Raw genomic sequence first — 19,508 nt, 5'->3', positions numbered from 1 at the left:
AGATGAGTTATGACAGCTACAAGCAAACTTTCACACACACTAAGAAATCCAGCAGACCTGAATAACTTCTGCTTTACAACAATTAAAGTGCAATTCGAGTCCCGTTATCTTACTGTGATGTCCTCTGCAGCCCCTGGGAGCACGGTAATAAGCAGCCACACCAGCTGATCAATAAGGGGCTCAGTAAAGATCAGTCTCCTAATTGGAGCTATAGATTAAAGACAGGCAGGGAGGGACGGGCAGCTGTGTGTGTCCCCGGGGTCAAGGGCACCCGCAGCATGCTACACAGGGGAGCAGGGGTGAAGTCAGACCAACAGAGGGGAAACTCAGTGGGTCTTAAACCCAGTGACAATAAAATCTGTGTAAATAGTGATTTTGCTGCACTTTTAAAGGAGTTTGAAGCCCGTACGCACCAATGAGGAGCGAATACTTTACACAGGCAACCGCTGCTAAAGAAGTCCAGAGAGTGAGTGACCTGATGGAGGAACAGGGGGAGCAGCGTGCTTGTGTAGACCATTTATGAAGTTTTAATGTAGTCTAGGACAGGGATGTCAAACAGAAGGCTTGTGGGCCCGAAGTGGCCCAGTAAAGACTCCAATCCGGCCTCCTCGAAGGCTTTGAGAAATACGAAGGAAGGCATAGAATTGGAATTTTTAACTGTATTTTTTTTATAGGTTTTACAGCTGCTGTTGCAATAAATATGGTACCAAAGTAGTTAAGTGTAAAAGCCAGGTATTTGAACTATTTACAATTGAACCTTTTTTGGTGGTTCCACAGTAAAAGCAAAAAATTTAATAAATGAAAAATCAGCATATAATAATAATAATGGATTGGATTTATATAGCGCTTTTCTAAGCACCCAAAGCGCTTTACAATGCCACTATTCATTCACTCTCACATTCACACACTGGTGGAGGCAGCTACATATTAATAAAAACCTTGTGTTTTATAAATACAAGGCAGCCTCAGCAATGAAAAACCCAGATGTGCTGTTGAAATTGAACTTTTGTTCTTGTATTAAGACATCTCAGGATTCGATGCTTAGTTAAAGGTCTTGCACTGGTCTGGTCCATGATGTGAAAAGATTTTGACATCCCTGCTCCAAAGTCTCCATTTGTGCGCATGTTTTCTCGTTCCTCTTTTTCCCCGAGGTCAGTCTTTTCCATTTAACCATCCACCCTCCTTTTTTCCTCTGTGTTGCCAGTATGTTTGGGATCTTTCTCACTAATATTTTTGAAGTTCTGATTTGTGCATCTAACCAAACGAGACATCCGAGTGTGTCAGTTTTTGTACATCGATGATGAAAGTGATCGCTATTTACAGCCTACGAGCACTTGGCTCCAGGTTGCACCATGGAAGCAAAGGTCCACGAGCAAAGCTGTAGCAGCTCAATCATTTATTGTTAACGACTTATCGATTACAGACTCGATAAACTCCAACGTCAGTTTTAAGTCCATGCACGATGTGGGCAGTAAAGTGTTCCTTTGCTCCTCTCAGAGATAATGCAGCCCTCCGTCTCTCAGCATGTGGTCACTTTTGGGGTCCCGGCCTGCAGCTTCCCCCTCCTCCCACCACCACCAGTCAAAGGTGATCACGGGGGACAGAGAAAGAGAGGCACTGATCGAATTTGATAATGAAGACGACCCCTCTAAGCTGCTTTGCTCCACATGTTCGAAATCTCTGGAACACTCAATAAACACTAGGAAGGCCCCTCCCTGTCACTGGAACATTGTGTAGGTATTGATCCCTGCTAACTGGCTCTTTTAATACCTGGGGTCCGTGGCCCGGCCTGGGGAAATGCATACTGACATGTGACGGGAGGAGCTTAATAGGCAAACACACTGAAGAAAGGATGGGCCTCACAGTTTAGCATTTCTCTCTTATCTTTTTTTTTTTTTTTTTACGATTTACACATCTGCTGGAGAGAGGAGAGTTTAAACCGGCTGCACCTGCTGTTTTAAAGGGACATATAGCCTGCAAGAGGCCCGGGCCTGTCCCGAGAAAAAGCTGTCACACTGTCACAAAGCATTTGTGCAGCTGCGGTGGAAGAAGTCCTCTGATCTGAACAACAGCAGAGACCCACGACAAGTTAAAAGTCCAGAGCGGCAAGAATTCAGCAAGAATCTGCAAAATCTAAAGTTCGAGCACTTGCTGTGCACACAAACAGCACCTGTGTGACGGATCCAAGTGGAAGTGGCCCCTCGCTGTTTGAACTCATTTTAACAACTTTGCTGCAAACTTTAAGCAGGAAACTTTCCTTTTTCCTGGGGTGATCGTGGCTCAAGAGTTGGGAGTTCGCCTCGTAATTGGAAGGTTTGCGGTTCGAGCCCCGGCTCGGACAGTCTCGGTCGTTGTGTCCTTGGGCAAGACACTTCACCCGTTGCCTACTGGTGGTGGTCAGAGGGCCCAATGGTGCCAGTGTCCGGCAGCCTCGCCTCTGTCAGTGCGCCCCAGGGTGGCTGACTACAATGTAGCTGCCATCACCAGTGGGTGGATGACTGGTTGTGTAAAGTGCTTTGGGGTCCTTAGGGACAAGTAAAGCAATATTTACATTTACCATTGTTTTTAAGTTCTTTTCAGCAGCTCGAGAGATCATGGAAATGATTTCTTTCTTCCCTGTCTGTCGAAATGTCGAGCTCAGTTTGTTAAATCAAGCTTAAAATGAGACATTGCTCGAGAAAACGCACAATAATGAAAACATCCTGTATCACACTTTAAAGTCCCCTTTATGGAAAAAATACAGGATTGAGAATATTATGTGTTGGAAGTTTAAGCTTTGCTGCACTGAAAGGTGTGTGTGTGTTCAGTTTAACACTAAATAGTGATGTCACAAGTGGTTCAACCGGATACTTAAACCAGTGCGACACGTGAGGCCTGAGAATAGATCTTCTGTGATGTAGGAGCCACCTCTGGTTGGACTAAAGGGGAGAGGAACCTCGCAATCAAACTTCTTTAGGCCAAAAATCATGTCGAGGTCTGACTGTTATTCAGAGAACAGCACTTCTAGTTCACAGAGGGGTTCTTCTAAATAACAGCCTTAAAAGAAATAAGAGGAATCACAGGTGTCACACTCAATTCAACAGCAACAGGAGAAGTTTCACAAGTCTCATCTTCACATGAACTGACTCCTAAAAGTAAGTAAGCTTAAGTAACTTTTATATTTTTAGGACACTGCAAGTTTAATTTTTGTTCCACCACCCCAATGCTGGGTCCGCCTCCTGAAACACTCAGCTGCTGGAAACGCGATGTCGACGTGACTCGATGACATCATTTCTGCCCAGACGTCAGCTGCACAGAGTTCCCGCCAGCGTCCCGCTCTACCACGTTCCCTGGGTGTTGGCCGGTTCCCGACTGGGAATTTCACTGGATTCATTTTGCTTGGTGACGTGGGTGTGTTACGATGACAGGAGCATTAGGAAAGGACAGCACAGGATTCATGACGGGCAGGTGTACGGGTGTGTATGGAGCCAGAAATCAGAGCAACATTTAGTTTAAACTAATAGATTTTAATAGAAAAAGATAAACCACCAAAAAAAAAAAAAAAAAAAAAGAATACAAAAGGAAAACTGCTTATTTACAGCACTGGTAGTTTTTCAGTCATTTCCAACATAAACAGCACAGGTTCGCTGATGCTCACTAAACGGAGATTTGTTTGCTGTTAACAACCAAGGCTTAGTTCAACAACTGAACATAATTGAGTCATTTTACGGAGGAAAAACAAAGTCACACCTGCTGGCACGACTATTCCTGTGGTTCTACTTCACGCAGAGACAGCGGTGGATCGTCACTGTTGTGCCTGGACACTAAAACACAGAGAATCCTTCAGCTACACCAAACCAAACAGGCTGACTTTATTTTGTTTTCTGCCCTCCGACACAATCAAGTATTTCTCAGGTTTGAGAGGCAACCGACAAAATGATCTCTGTTAGAAACGCCGTATAAACAGAGCGCCAGCGACAGGAAACTAGGTGCCACGCGAAGAAGCGCATTTACACGGCTGAAAGCACCTAAATGTAACTAAGAACAAGTAACACATCGTTCGTTACGACACACATGAGGTACTCAGACTTGGGCCCTAAACAACAAGAGCATTTCTATAGTGCAATTTAGGCCGAAGGTACAGCCTGCCATGAATATCATAATAATTCCTAACGTTCAGTGGACAACGACCCGACTTTCTAACTAGTTCTCCTGTGGAGCGGTTTTTAATTATGAGTAGGTTTGAGGCCTTAAACAGAAATATGTGTTAACTTACATTATTTAGAACTGAAGAAAAATCCGCGAGTGAAAACATGGTTAATCGAGGCTCCTATTGCTTTGAGGGGGGCTGACAGCTCGCATCTCAAACACAGTAGATAGCATCATCACCGAGCTCCTCTCAGCATCATCACCGAGCTCCTCTCATCATCATCACCGAGCTCCTCTCAGCATCATCATCACCTCTCAGCATCATCATCACCTCTCAGCCTTTTACTGATTAAAATGTCAAACTCTGCTCAATGCCCCCCTCGCCCCGCCTCCCCCGTTCCTCTGACCACAGGTTCTTAGTGAGAGCAAGTGCATTCCTCCTGAACTTCTGTCCGCCTGCAACCAGCATGAAAGCAGGAAATCATACTGAAGAACAGAGCAGAGGGGTCAGAGGTCATCTTTTGACCTTTGCGTCTTCCTTGATCTTCCAGATCATCAGCTCCATGCAGGCAGTTGCATCTTCGCTCGAATCGTGGCCCTCCACTGAAAAGACACGCACAAGTTACAAACAAAGAAGTAACATCGTCTTCTTTTTAAGCCCCATTTGTTCCTACGTTTCTCGTCATTGAAGCTAGCGGAGGCAAAGAGCTCTCAGAACTTCAACTGACTCATGACTGAAGGCCAGGATGAAAATCTGCTAGAAGAACAGCAAAAATAAGAGTCTCTGTGAAGGTTCTCAGTCATCCAGGTCATCGTAGTCTAAGGAGCTTGGAGAGAAAAGCGTCTGGACTTGTTTAACCTGCTTGAAGACGTTTCACCTCTCATCCGAGAAGCTTCTTCAGTTCTAAGGTCAAATGGTGGAGAGTTTAAGCTCTGTGGGAGTAAATCACCAAGAGGGACAACGGACCCCCTAATGATCCTCTACCTAATCACACGAGCCAAGGTGTGAACACGGGAGTGGGTCACAATCAGCCAGGGTTTCAGGTGAACCCATTGGGAAACCTGGCCCCACCCTATCATGTGATTTCCTGAGGTCAAAGGGCCCAGGATGTGAGTGGGCGTTGAGGCGTCTGGGAAGGATCTCAGAACTGGATTATCGATGGCAGACAGTTGGTGTCATAGGCCCCGCCCTCTGTTCAAAGATGGTCGTTCACAGTGGACAAATAAGAGTCTTGAGTACTTGGAATGAAGGCAAGTGGACTTCTTTTTGGTTTGTGAACACCAAGTGTTCAGACATGAAGAAGCCTCTTTGCTGAAAAGCCTTTACCAACAAAACAAAGTCCAGGTGCCTTCTTGCCACCGTGACCTGGATGACTGAGGACGTGAAGCTGTTGCTGTCGTAGACGGACGTTTGTATTTCAGGTCAAAAACACAGATTTCTCCCCAAACACTCGGGCTTCTGCAGCGACATCTGCTGGTGACACGGTCACACTGCAGTCACATCAGTTAGACCTGAAGCACTTTGTCTTTTTCACCAGCAGAATTAAAACTTGTGTGAGATGAGCTTCCACTCATGAGTTTAAATTTATAGCTGCTCACTTTCATTTTATTGGACCCTCCAGGTTTACTACATTCCCATGAAACTGCTGTTATAATTGAATCATTTAACTATTATTTCACCCACTTCATAAAATGACTGGAGCAGCATCCATCTGAAGAGCCGTCCTCCCCTAAAGATTTACCAGCAATTTACTCTTTTCATCCTGAAACACCGTGTGTGACACCGTGCACATCGCAGCCCTCACAGGCTCCACCCCCATTCCTAATTTTCCAAAAACGTCCAAACTAAATCGGAGCAATTCAAACAACATTCATGTCATTTTCCACACAGATCAGTTTAGATGCTGCTGAGAAACACCGGTGTTTGCGGTGCCCCATTTTTATGAAGAATTACAAAGAAATCAACGACATCGTTCTCACCGTTGTCCTGGATGATGCGTTTGAGGTGATCAGCCATCAAGTTCTTCAAGGCACGCTTGTAGGGCAAACCAAGGCGGTGAGGAAACACGATGGCCGTGTCTACAACCGAGCTGTGGATGAGCTGCAATCCAGAGAGGAAAGCACCCACGCTGTGACATCATAGCTTTTAAAAAACTCACTGCAGTGACCGTTTGGTAAACCTCGTGGGGTTAAGTTAATACATTTTAAGCAGAGGGAGGACGTCCTCCACCAGCGCTACCGCTCACCCTCCAAGCAGATGCACACACGATATAAAATCCTGTTCGAGTTATGATATTCACAAGACTTTCAGGAAACCTGCACAGCTGGGTGGACGGCTGAAGGGGAAAAAGGAAAAATGAAACTGCTTTACATTTTCTGCAGTGAAGAAGCGACTCACTTTCAGAGCGAGCAGGTCGCTCTCCAGGCTGTGTCCTATCAGGATGGATTCAGCGCTGAACATGGAGAGCAGCACGGCCTGAACGTCTCTCAGGGTGATGGCGGCGCTCTCCAGATCCTCCGCCGTTACACCCGAAAACCTGTGAGTCACACACGAGATCAAAATCAGACCCGAGATCACTGTTGGTTTAGTTAAGCAGCAAAAGCCGGCTGATATATTGTCTCAGGACTCACCGCGTGTTGTAGTCCACCACTTTGCTTTCAGGTTTCACAAACGTGTCGTAGATGACTTTCATCTCTGAGTCGATGACCGTCACCCTGGTCAGCTCCAGACCCTGCTTTGTGTAACACTGTTTCCACAGGTGAGGGAAAAATGAATAAATGACAAGAAACAACATCATTTCTACACAAGAGACTCTCTTTGAAATAAAGATTTTATTTAGCAAACATATAAGTAACAAAAAAAGCATAAAAGCATAATTATTTGCCAAGTTTTCACAGGTGAAACTACGTATAAATCAACAATAAACTCAATAAATTAACTATAAAAACGCACAAAACTGAAGATGGTGGTGAACTCACCATCTCACAGTCCAGAGCAAACACCCCTGCGTTTCCATCTGGAGGCAGAGGTTTGCTGAAGGTCGACACGAAGCCGTCCAGTGATTCTTTACGCCCGTCCTGAACGTGTTGCTGTGGGGACAGGAACCGTTTTAGGTCTGATAAACTTAGTAATATGTACATATGTAAATAAACAGGGATACATGTAACATAAGGTATTAAAAAGGTCAATTCGACCTCTATAAAGAGCAGATCAGTCCCCGAGTGTGCTGGCTTTTTATCAACTCCTGCTAATCCATTGCTAGATAAGAGCAGGACGATACAAAAGTCTCTGAGTGAAACGACCTGGAGGCAGCTGCACTGCAGCCGTAATGAGAGCTGGTTAAATTCTCCAGATATTAAGCAAAGGGGCTTCGGTGTTTCCGTCCCGCAGGTCGAATCGATGCAGCGCCCTGCTGTGATTCAACACATCAACTGAAACCATGAGTGACTCGTGTCCATCTCACTCTGAACCGACCTCTAACCCACCGCTGAACTCTGAACACGACGCTGCTTTAATAAAATCCGCGTCTTATGAAGTTGTTGCCTTGGGTGAGACTTAATAAATCAAGATTATGAGCTTGTATGATTTATGCCGTCAGTTAAAAAGCTGGAGGCATCGCAGAGAAGCCTTAATGAAGGCCGGAGGCGCAGCAGGATGAACAGCTGCAACGAGTAACTCCAACCCCGGTAACGAAGTTGTGCTTTCCGCCTATCTAAGATGCACCTTTGTAGTCCATCTGCAGGACGTTGTAGTTTTAACAAAGCGGACTCTCATCAAACACGTCCGTCGGCGTGTTATCAGGTACTTTTGTGCGAGTAGATTCTGAACAACGCGGCTCTCAGCAAGAAATCTTCTTCTCGTCTTTTCTCGACCTTGCGAGTTTGCGTTTAGGTCACGGAAAGGTCATCGGCAGGAGACGTGCAATGTGCAGGATTCTTTGCACCATGACCACAAACCAGTTCTTATCACGACTGGCACTTTGCTGCTTCCTTGTTATTTCTCTCAGTTACAGCCAAGTTTAGACACAAACGAGGAATCTGTCTTCAAAGGTGAAAACTTTACTGACATTCAGACAGAAAAACAAAGAAAAGAAACTGAACGTGCACACCTGCTCTTTTTATCAGGTGCTTTCATACCTGCACTTTATACACATCTATGCACACTTTATTACTTTAAACCGTTTTTAGCTGTCAGGTTTATGATGCTTCAGACCAAGATGTTAGCAACACACCCTTTAAAGTCACTCAGACCAGGCGGGCCGCCTTCAGTCCCCACATACATCAATCACCCTGTCGCTGGTCCACCGCTGTTCCTTCCTCCACCTTTGATAGATGCTGACTCCTCCAGACCCAAAACACCCACGAGAGCTGCAGTTTGGAGATGCTCTGACCCAGTCATGCAGCCCCCGTCAAACTCACTCACATCTTTACACTTCATCATTTTTCCTGCTTCTGACACAACAAAATGCTCACTGCTCCCTAAATTAGCCGGCGCCGCGGTGAAGAGACAATCATAATGTTATGCCCGATTGGTGTTGTCGTCACACCTGTGAGACAAGATTGTGTCAAAGCGCAGATGTGAGGATGTTAAGAAAATCTCTGCAACATTAAAAAAGACAATGATGGGAAACATTAACGGTCCTGGATCTGACTAATGTGGGACGAAACGTCTTGGTCACAGCTCCACGGGAAAAATCAGAGCAAACACTTCTCACAGTGAAGACACAGGACAGCATGAACAGCCTGCTGCCAGTGGCTGAAAGGCAGCTCGATGTAGGCGACTCAGGCCACGAGAAGAAAAAGTCCTGCGGTCTGAAACAACGGCTGATCTATTTTGTTAAAGTTCCCAAAGGCGTATGTTGATGACGCAGAGCACCTAGCATTAGTTCATGAATACAGTTGGTACAGTTTTGCACAACGCTGATGTTTTCCTGCGAAGGGGACCCGAGGTGAGAGACGTGAAGGTGGACGCAGGAAGCTACAGAGTGTCTGAGCGAAGATTTCAGGCCCAGAAGAAGAAACTTAAACAAGACACCTGAAACACACCAGCAAGAAACCACAAGAGTGTCCCAGCTCAGGACCAATCAAGCACCTGTAGAAGGAACTGGAAACGGAAGAAAACCAGTGCTCCCCTCCAACCTGTATGAGATGGAGCAATTCTGCCAAAGGAATGAAGAAAGGTCCAAAAAGCCACATATAGAAGATATTTCAGTCTTTACAGTGTTGTATTAAATACACGGAGTATTAATACATGTAGATGGGGAGTGTGCTGTCCTGTTATGTAGTGCTTTCTTTTAAGGGTACCTTGGCCGTTTGGCAGCCTGGAGCGCCCACAGCTGCAGCACAGCAGCTGTAGTTGGTCTCCCAGCCTCCAGCAACTTGAAGAGAGGAGACAGACAGGAGCAGATAAAAATAAATGAAAGAAAGTGAATGAGAAGCAGAAGGGAAAGGCAAAGATGGCTGAGGTGCCGACTGGGAGACTGATGGGGATGCTCTTCTGATGAATAAAGCAAACGCACCTTTGTGTCTGCGCAAACGTCCCCAGTGAAAGCTGCATTCCTCCTTCCGCACGCAGCTGCCGTTGACGTTGACCTTATACTCTGCGCCGCATCGACAGCATATCTTGCTAAACGCTGCAGAAGAGCAGATCACGTTCATATTGCTGTTAACATGAATTCACAGTTTAACAGCGATTAAGGGAGAAGCGGGAGCGTCACTCACGGTCTGCGACGCCCTTCTTCTCGGGCTGGTTGTAAACGACGGCCTTGCCGGCGGCCTCGGGGTTCGGCCGCGGGTATCCGTGCTGCTGGAGCTGCTCCTCTGTCATCAGGTACGCCTTCATCTTCCTGTACAGTGTGGCTCCTGCAGGGAGACGCACACACCTAAATGACGTCTTTGCACAGACGCTGAAAACTCAGGACGACGGCTGCAATCGTCGAACGCGACTGCGATTCTTCTCGAGATGAGCTCAGACGATCTGAGGTTACATCTAATGATTATTTCCACCACAGCTGATTCAATTGAATTACCTACTGCTCTATAAACATATCACAGGATTTATTAGTTGCTGCTGATCAGTGAATGATCCCTTTAGAAAAAGTCTCGTAAACACGCTGCATTTGACGTCGGGTCACGGGGCAGGTAGCTGGCGGTAAACAGTCACAAGACCATCTGGACCCAGTGGAGGTGGTGAGTGACAGGAGAATGGCGGCTAAGCTGTCATCCCTGTTGGACAACGTCTCCCACCCCATGCAGCAGACTGTGACAGCACTGAGCAGCTCCTTCAGTGGGAGACTGCGGCACCCACGGTGTGGGACGGAGAGATTTCGCAGGTCTTTCCTCCCCACTGCTGTCAGACTCCATAATAAAGACTTTAACTGATCAAGCACACACATCCACACATGTGCAATAACACTAAGTGCAATAATCCTTTCTGGCATCGTTGTATTTTTACTCAGTTGTATATAGCATTCGTATTCTATTTTTATCTTATTGTATATTTTTATTCTATTTTATTCTACTGTATATAGTATATTATTTTATTCTATTCTGTACAGCTGTGTACTGTATTTATTCTTATTGTATTCTAATTTTTGCGTCATAACTTTTGCACTGTCCACTTCCTGCTGTGACAAAACAAATTTCCCATATGTGGGACTAATAAAGGTTATCTTATCTTATCTTATCTTATCTGAACAGCTTCACTGTTAAAGTAAAAGCGCCTCAACAAGTAAACAAGTCTCTGCTTGACACAAAGAATCTTTCAGCTTCTCTGTCCTGCACTTTTCACTTTATCAGATGTTTAATCTGCAAACCAAAAGGAGGAAGGAAACGTTCCTAACAAGGCCGGAGAAAGAGCGGCGTGAAATCGGACTCGTCCTCTCACCGATGAGTTTCTCCTCCTGCTGTTTACCCGTCCTGTTTACAGTGAAGCTGGTTGTGGCAGCAAGACGACCTCCCAGAACTTCTTCGTGGGACTGTGGCTTCCTTTTAGCTACTGACCCCGGCTCCTCTGCGGGGAAAACACAAAAAAAACACCAAATGTTTACTGTATATGGAGAACCTGCTACTTCTGCTGCACTCACGTCGTTGTTTGTGGATGTAAAGAGCTCCACTGTAACGTGTATGGGAAACCCCTACTGGTGACCTACTGGTGACGGGAGACGGACTGGCGCTGCTCTTGCTCCGGAGCTTCTTTAGCGTGTTGACAGCTACATTGAGGTAGATGTTCTTACTGCTACTGCGCTCGTACACCAGCTTCTCCTCATCGAGGGCCTGAAACGAGACTTTCCGCTTACACCGCTGCAGCACATCAACGGTTTTTATCCACCATCAGAACCACAGAGGGCAGAAAAGACTGACGTAGCTACTGCGACATTGGCGGTGTCTCAAGTCCCGCTTTAAAGCCTTGTGAAGACCGTTTCCCCGCCAACGCCACTTTGGTTTCAAAAACCAAGAGTGATGCAAAGAGGCAACGAGTGTGCGGTTCCATTTTCATACACAATATGATCAAGATTTTTAAAATAGCCCTAATTTTTTATTTAAAATGACCCGATATGAGTGACTGAGCCCATAAAATGAACACACAAGTGTTCGGTGAGCCGCTTCCCCCACGGGCTTTACAGGACCACAGCTATCGCCATCTGGTGGTCTTTAGATAGAATGCAGGTTTGTAGCTACGTCCATGTTTTTCACCATCTATGGTTCATACAAAACAAAAACAGCCTAGGCTGTTTCAAATTTGCTGTTCATGCCATTTGGAAGGCGCCGTCCTCCGATGGGCAAAACTTGACGCATTCATCGATGAAAGTGTTGAGGTAGCGCTGGCGGATGTTGGTGGGAACTTTGGCCCCGAACTCGGTGGGGATGACAGGACGCCTCATTGAAGTACTCTGAAAAGGTCAAAACGGAGAGAGAACAATGACTTCAAGCCACGTGCGCAAACTATCCGACGCATCAGGTTACAGGAAGCTCGGGATACCTTCAGGGTGGGTGTGTGCGCCACCCTCTTCTGCGTGACGGTAGACGAGGTCTTGGACAAAATACCGACTGTGGTCTGAGCTTTGACACTCTGAAGGGTGTGACTGGGGGATAACACGCGACCTACAGCATGTTTAGTGTCTGCGGGACCTAAATCAGAAAGACACACACGTAACGTCAGCGTTTAGATTTTTGCCATTTCTGCCTCTTGGCAAAGAAAACCGAGCCACTCGTACTTGTTTTGGAGGATGCTATCTGAGGGTTAGGACGGTGCGCTATTCTCTTCCTCTCTCCAGAGAAGCTGGGGCTTGAGGCCTGTGTGGCTGCTTTGACCGAAGCAGAGAGCTGAGCCGCTTGCTGTTGGGCCATCTGCATACGCTGGTAGCAGATCTCCTGGGCCGTGGGTCTCTTATACGGCCGCACCGCAGTCCTGGAAGGTGCATCAGTCTGAAAAACGACAACAGGAAGTTTTATCTAAAAGTGAAGGCGCTGACGTACATACAACACAAACCGTTACAGATCAGTCTGGAGGCAGTTCCTCTATGAAACTGTGAGTCAGAGGTTAGAGCTCACAGGTTGCCACATGTAAGCCGAATTTATTTCTTAGATTAAAAAACTGAAAAATGTTATTTTGGTTGCTCAGAACAGAGCTGATGATGCAATCAAAAAAAAAGCTACACTTCAAAGTCAGCTGACACCCGCTGATTAGATCACCCAAATTGTTGCTGACCATTTTGTCACCACAGGTATGGAAACGCCCAGTCGAGCAGTTACTGGCTAACTACTGACAAATCATGAGCGGAAAGCCCCGACAGCCTCAGATCGCCTTCTCGCTCTTTACTTCCTCGCCCGCCGCGTTTCCTGAACTCACACCTGCACTGAAATAACACGGAGTCGAGGCGAGGTCTGCTGTCTGGCCTCCCCGTGACTCCGGCGTTTAAAGAACAGAGACAACAGAAGCGTGAACGAGCCGCAAACATTTGACTTCAAGTGGTAACGACGAACTCCTCCTCAGCCAAAGAAGCCCTGAACCTCCCGTTCCTCCTCTTACTGTAGCTTCCTCGCTGTGTCAAACTTCTGCCGCGTGTTTTTCTATTTCTATTGTGGTGTTTCTATCGAGTTTAACCCCTCATAAAAAACCTATTGTTTAGTATGCAAATATTATTGGTGTTATAGGAACAGGTAGAGGCACTATTCAACTGCCAGTACTCTACTTAAAGTAGTTCATTAGTTTAGGGACATGTAAATTGAAACCTTTATAGCTTTTATGTTGTTTTTGTTGTATTTCTTCTTACAGCGGATGATAGTAAAATTTCAGGGTTTTGATCAAAGACATTTAAAGATGTCTCCTTGGACTCGTCAGCAAGAAAAGCCGGGTCAAAGGTTACACTGTGCAATACGTGTTATTTCTCCATATCCCAATCAAAGATGAGCATTAAACTAAGCCTGCAGGTCGTAAGATGATTAACTGTAGTTCTGTGCGACACTGTGCACAAAACTCACTCTTTATATAACGAGCAACCTCAGAGACACCTGCTGCCGGTCCTGACTGTGAGATTATAGGACGGGAAAAACAAAAACACTGGAAGAAACTTACATTTCCTTTGGCAACAAAATGAGAGACTCTCTTCTTCTGACCAGGGAAGAGAGTGGTTAAAGTGCTGTCTGTGCTCTTCTCCTCCTCTGAGTCCCTAGAGTGCTGCTGAGAGGGCACAACACGACATTTCTATTGAAATCAAAGCAAATTCATTAGCAAAAAAAAGGAAACGGCTAAAGCGCGACAGACATCAGCACCTGCTTGGCCTGCCTTCCCTTGTCTTCCTTCTTCACGTCTTTGGATTCATTGAAGATCCTCAAACACTCCTCCATGGGATCCGAGTCAAAGTCCAGATCGTCCTGGAAACCGGACAGGTCAAATCTGACGCCGTCAACCTCGTCCCTGCCCGCCCTGCTGCAGTCCACGTCGCGGTCGCCCTCGTCCTCCGAGGAGGACGGAGTCAGCTCCGACGCTTTCCTCTTGTTTAGACGAGTCCTCTTTAAGGCGTCGGCAGATTTCCTCACCAGGACTTCCTCGGTTTCGTCGTCGTAGTCCGCCTCCATCTGCTCGGCCTCGTCCGGACTCTCGTCTCCAAACAGATCAGCGTGGCTCAGACTCAAACTCTGTCTCTTTACACTCGAAGCGCCGACGCTTTGCCTCGCTTTATCTTTGCTGTTCGATGGGCTCGCTTTACTGCTGCTAGAACCGCTTTTGCTAACTTTTTTCGCATCTTTTTCTCTTCTAATACCATCGAGCTTCCCGTTTTTGTGGGGATGCTCTTTATATTTGCTCTGTTCCTTTTCCTTGTCTGATGTTTTCGGCTTCTTGCTTTCCCTCGCGCCGTTTTCTGCATGTTTATCTTGCTTGCTTGAGTCCGTTTTCACTTTATCCAAAGTTTTCAACTTGGTGTCGCTCTTCTTTTCGTCCCTGCTTTCCTTGCGAATTTTATCCGACGTCTTAACCTTCACTGTGTTCTTCCTGTCGTCTTTCTTGTCGTGACTCCTGTTCTCCTTTTTCGCCGAATCCTGGTTTGAGCTTTTTATCGACCCTCTGTCTTTACTGCTGCTGCTGACGCTACTCTTACTACCGGATGATTTGTTTGCTCCCTTTTCAAGTTTATGTAGTTTCTCAGTCTTGCTACTTTTCTCCTGACTAGTCTGACCTCCCTCTTTCTTCTTTTTCTCTGGGCTGTCCTTTCTTTTAATATTTTCCTGGGTGTCAGAGTCCTGCTTATTCCTCTGCATCAGTGCATTTAGCAAACTTTCACCACTCCCTTTTCTCCCCTTCCCAAAAGAGTCTGAGCCGTGGGCGGCTTTTCTCTGCTGCAGATTGCTAAGCGAGGTGGGGCGATACTCTGCCCCAGAGCTCTCCCCATCAGAGTCAGAGAAGGTGTACTTTTTTGTGTCTACGCTTTGCTGCCGTGGCTTTTTCGCAGCTACGACATAGTCCTCATCGGAAAACTCCGAGCCCAACAGCTTGTGCGCCTTGCTGCCTTCTGTCCTGACGGGCCGAGCGCCCTCACTCCTCTTGTTTTTCACAGCGATTCCAGCCGAGTAGTTGGACAGCGGGTCGTACTCCATGTCCGTGGATGGCCTAGAATTATCCACAGTGTATTTGCACTTTGAAGAGGACGTGCTATTCGAACGCTTTGGGCTAGGAGGAGGAGAAGGAGGTTGGTGCGAGTGTGTCCGAGACAAAGGCCTTTTCAGCGACGTGGGAACATATTCCATAGAGTTGCTGTTGTGCCCCTGATTGTCTGAATCCAAGGTGTACTTGCTGCAGCCAGGGGTGGGATTATACCCTCCTGATGTGATCTGGTAACTCCCGGGATCATAGGCCAAGTGCGAACCCGCCGCTTTACTCGTGTCCGTCTTGCACGAAGACAAGCTGGCGTTCTCGCTGGGATTGTACGGTTCGTCCCCAATCCGAGAGAGCTTCCTCTTCTCCCGCTCCACCTGACTCCGGACCTCCTCGATGGCCTTGTTGACCAGCTCCAAGGCGCCACTGATGTCGCCCGAGGCAGCCGGCTTGCCATTCTGCTGCTCCTGCGGTCTCACTACTTCAGGATTGAAGGGATCGTAGCCTTGATCTGGAGGGAAGAATAAAAGTGATCATTTACTGTGTGCATTTTAAATAGAAATGACCGGATACAACCAACTCGTTAAGCACGTCAAATATTAACCAGGAAGTGATGCATTCACACTGCAGCTGTTTCTCTGTCCCTGTATGTAGAAAATTCACTGTTCCTGCAATAATTTACAGGCCACTCACTCAATCTGTGGAAATGATTGTTGCCTTATGTAGTCAAATATTTGTAGACGGTGAGGTCACTGTTAGACTGATGGAAGGAGAGCGAGATACAGTTCTTCCCATCAGATGCAGTTGGCTAGATCAAGTTAAACTAGGGCATAATCACAACTATCACCACGTGAGTTGACGTTTAAATATGGACACAAATGGCACAGAAAGCTTCAGAGGCTCTGTAATGGAAGCGTTAAAGGTTTAAGGAGAACTGCACAGGGACGTGGATGTGAGAGTTAGCAGCAGGTGGAGCTACACTCCGGAGAGAAGAAGAATCAGAGTCAGTAGAAGCAGGACAGAATACACGATGAATGAGAGGGAGACAGGTGTAACAGTGGAGAATGAAGGTGGATGAGTGAAACGTGTGCATGCTCGAGTAGATGTTAGTGAGACCTGCTATGATGTGTGGCTTGGGAGCTGAAGGTGGCCGGATGCTGATGGACAGGATTAGAAATGACCACAGCTCAGGTCGAGCAGACTGGATACAAAGTGATCTGCGCATGTGCAGAGGAGGGAATAGCGCAGGTAAAAGACGGGGCTAGAAGGGAAGAGGAAAAGAAGGGAGCAGGCAAAGGAATGAGCAAAGTGTGGGAATGTGATCGCGCCCAGATTTAATTAAAACATTTTCTGCTTTCTTTTCCCCCCATTTTAAAACCTAAATGTTTACTTGGAAATGCTCATTATTACCATATAATATAACAAAGTCCAGTAGGATGCAGAGCAGCATTCTTCGAGGAGAATGTGCCACCGTCTTTTTAACGCCTCTGAACACACTGTAGAGACCAGAACAGCTACTGGAGAGCGAATCGGTCATGAACGCCTCACCTTCTGCTACAAGTGCAGTAGAACATTTTTCGCCCTCACTGCTTTACATGAGCTCATATTAACAGCTCTGTGACCGCCTCATCTGGTGCTTCCGTCCCGTTTTTCACGCCTCGCTTTGTGCAGTCATGTGTGCAATATTCTAATTTTGTAGCAGTACATCAGAATATGTGCGCTGCTGCAATTTCCTGCCTGCGGTTATTTTACACGTCCTTAAAGGTTGGTTTGGTTTTCTTTTTTTAATGTACTCCGCATCCACGATATAAACAATAACACGTCTGCCAGGGCTTCTGGTTGTGATTTGCCAGTTCCCACACGTCCACAGCACCGTGTGCCACTCCACACTCGTCCTACAAACTGTGCAAACACGTATTTAGGTCCATTCAGTAACTGACAGAATAATGCCGAGCACCTTTGTGTGCGGAGGGAAGGTCTCTCTGCTTTTTAACATCTGCCGGTGCTCCGTAGGACGGCCGTCTCTGCTGGCTGTGCCTGAAGTGACAGTACGGTCTGTTACACCCATTCCTGCCGCCTTGGCCCTCGCTGTGTTCCGCGTAAAACGGACAGTCAATCCCTCGGAAGAAGCTGGTGGATCTTAACATTATCCCCAGATGCTCCTTTCATGCCCGCACGAAAGCGTTCGGCCTTTTTTATCTACGTAGTTTTAGTCGGACAGCGAGAGCTAGCAGGAGCGACGGAACAATAACAACGTTCCTACGGCGCCATGTTGAATCGGTCAGGAGCAGCGAAATCTCGCGTGAGGTTGGCTCGCAGCGACTCGTAACGTCTCCGCTACACGGCGAGCGTAGAAACGAGTCAAATATACGGCCGTTTTCCTCGAACCCCGTCACTGTTCCACTCGAAAAGGGATTGAGGCGGACACTTCTCCGTTTATAATACGGGAGCTGACAATATGTTGGCTATTTATTCATTTATTTCCCCGAACATGTCCAGAACCTTAAACACACGGAGTCAAGCTAATTCCAGAACACCTGAATGTGCCCTTCATGGTCCGTGTGAAAGCCAAGTAAACGAGACAAGTGTTTCAAGATTTTATTTCACATAAGTCAGATATCTCAAAGACAGACCTGGTGATGCGGAAGAAAAGAAGGAAACCATGTCACAGCACAAACAACGGTGGTTGTAGACGTTGGTCCACCTTTAGAGCTCGGAACATTCACGAAACCCTCGTTAGATAAAACACCTGTGCCGTTTCCACTACAACGGGCAAAAATGTTTAAGGAAGGGGGAATAATTACATATCTGGGCCGTACAGATTTAACTCAGTGTTTTTGAGAATTGTGCCAACTTATTCAGTCACCATCTTTAAGTTAGCCGAGAAAAATTAAATGCCTCAAACTTACGGACTTAAAAATAGGTCTCAAATAAGGGAACTACTTCTTTGAACACCCAAACAGCCTGTTAATGCGATTAACCTTTGGATTCGATCATTTATTTAATCTTTCTTTCTAAAGCCCACATTAAGCATGTGTGGATGGTCACAACTTTGAGGGTTTAAAAATGAGTAACCTATCAATACATAACTTAGAAGGTGGTTGGCGCTATCAACCAGACTTCCTGTACTGCCTTTAAAAAAGATGAATAAATTGCACACCCTCCAGGTAAAGAAAACATTAGCCGGCTCCTAATGTGGTCCTACGTGATACCTACCTTCAGCTCCACTGGCAAATTTCTAACTAAGCGCTGCTCGTGGTTTTTGTGCCCTCCACTCGGTTTAATTAGTAGAGGTGGGCAGACCGATAGTACCAATACCAACGCTAGTATTGGTATGAGATCGATACTAGCACAATGAGATCGATACTAAATCCTCCAAGTTCAGCATGTAGCACTGAATTGTGTTAAAATTGTGTTGGATTTTTATTTTTTTGGGGGGGGAACAATCTAGTGCGATAAATGTCTTAACTTTTTTGTGTTAACTGTCGCGTCTAATTTTCAAAATGCAACAAAACCAGTGGAGTGTTTTTGTTGTGTTAACAGTGATTTAGTGGTCATTAAAATGTGTTCAGAATTTAAAAAACTAATGCTGATTCATATAAGTCAGGACACACTGCTCTCATCTATACAAGCTCCCTTTATATTTTACATGTATTGGTATCGGCAATACTGGCCCTGCAGTATCGCACAGCGCTACCAATTAGATCCAGCTCAGCTTCAGGTGTGCAGGAGCAGCATAATAATTGGCAGTCTTTCAACGCCTGAACCTTTGGCTGGTTTACTTTGCAAAAGTGAGCCACTCCTTATTTCTTTATACTTTGCATGGAAATAAAAAACAGTTGCAGTGATTTATTAAGATATGTGCAAATGTACACAGAAAGCCTCGATTATGCAAAAGAGTTTGAAAGTCAGTATTTCATATGAATCCCTTTATTCTTCAACACATTCTTACTTATTCTTATGGATAATAGTTTGGCTTTTAATTTTACATAAGCTGAAGTTCACATTATTGATTTTCTACGGCAAAAACATTCAACAAGCTCACTATTTTAAAATGTTTGCCCCATTGATAATGTAGATTTTTCAAAATTAAAGCCTTTTATTTAAAAAAAAATACAAATATTTTTAGGACTTGCAAAGTTTAGAGTGCTGATTACACTCAAGAACTGGAAGACTGGATTAGACTTTATAGGAAAACATCTGAAACAGCTGGGATGAGAAGCAGCTCGTGATCTAAAACATACCATTTTATCTTTAAAACATGGTGTGGCATGTATGGCTGCCA

At 45.9% G+C, this 19,508-nt stretch overlaps 1 protein-coding gene across 3 annotated transcripts; it reads right to left on the bottom strand.

The window, feature by feature from the left end:
• Positions 1-3,485: 3,485 nt before the first annotated feature.
• Positions 3,486-17,535, bottom strand: rexo1 (REX1, RNA exonuclease 1 homolog). 3 transcript variants are annotated; one of them, XM_086269076.1, is made up of 17 exons: positions 17,181-17,535; positions 13,903-15,734; positions 13,706-13,810; positions 12,345-12,555; positions 12,110-12,258; positions 11,883-12,020; positions 11,280-11,403; positions 11,015-11,140; positions 9,850-9,990; positions 9,648-9,761; positions 9,433-9,506; positions 7,108-7,218; positions 6,760-6,875; positions 6,527-6,665; positions 6,109-6,229; positions 4,441-4,731; positions 3,486-4,398 (listed from the first exon to the last, which is right to left on the bottom strand). In XM_086269076.1, exons 1-16 carry the CDS (start codon positions 17,368-17,370, stop codon positions 4,643-4,645), a joined length of 3,780 nt encoding a protein of 1,259 aa, XP_086125202.1. In that variant the 5' UTR covers positions 17,371-17,535; the 3' UTR covers positions 3,486-4,398; positions 4,441-4,642. The 3 variants fall into 3 exon arrangements, with proteins under 3 accessions (XP_086125202.1, XP_086125201.1, XP_086125203.1); XM_086269075.1 differs by having other exon boundaries at positions 3,486-4,375; XM_086269077.1 differs by having other exon boundaries at positions 3,486-4,375; positions 13,706-13,807.
• Between the last annotated feature and the right edge of the window lie 1,973 nt (positions 17,536-19,508).

Source organism: Aulonocara sp. 'chitande type north' Nkhata Bay, linkage group LG17 (assembly GCF_057382095.1).
Source record: "Aulonocara sp. 'chitande type north' Nkhata Bay isolate Kocher_YH1m ecotype deep benthic linkage group LG17, A_spYH_male_GT1.1, whole genome shotgun sequence".
NCBI classification, from domain to species: Eukaryota; Metazoa; Chordata; class Actinopteri; order Cichliformes; family Cichlidae; genus Aulonocara; species Aulonocara sp. 'chitande type north' Nkhata Bay.
This window is presented reverse-complemented; position numbering and strand designations above follow the sequence as displayed.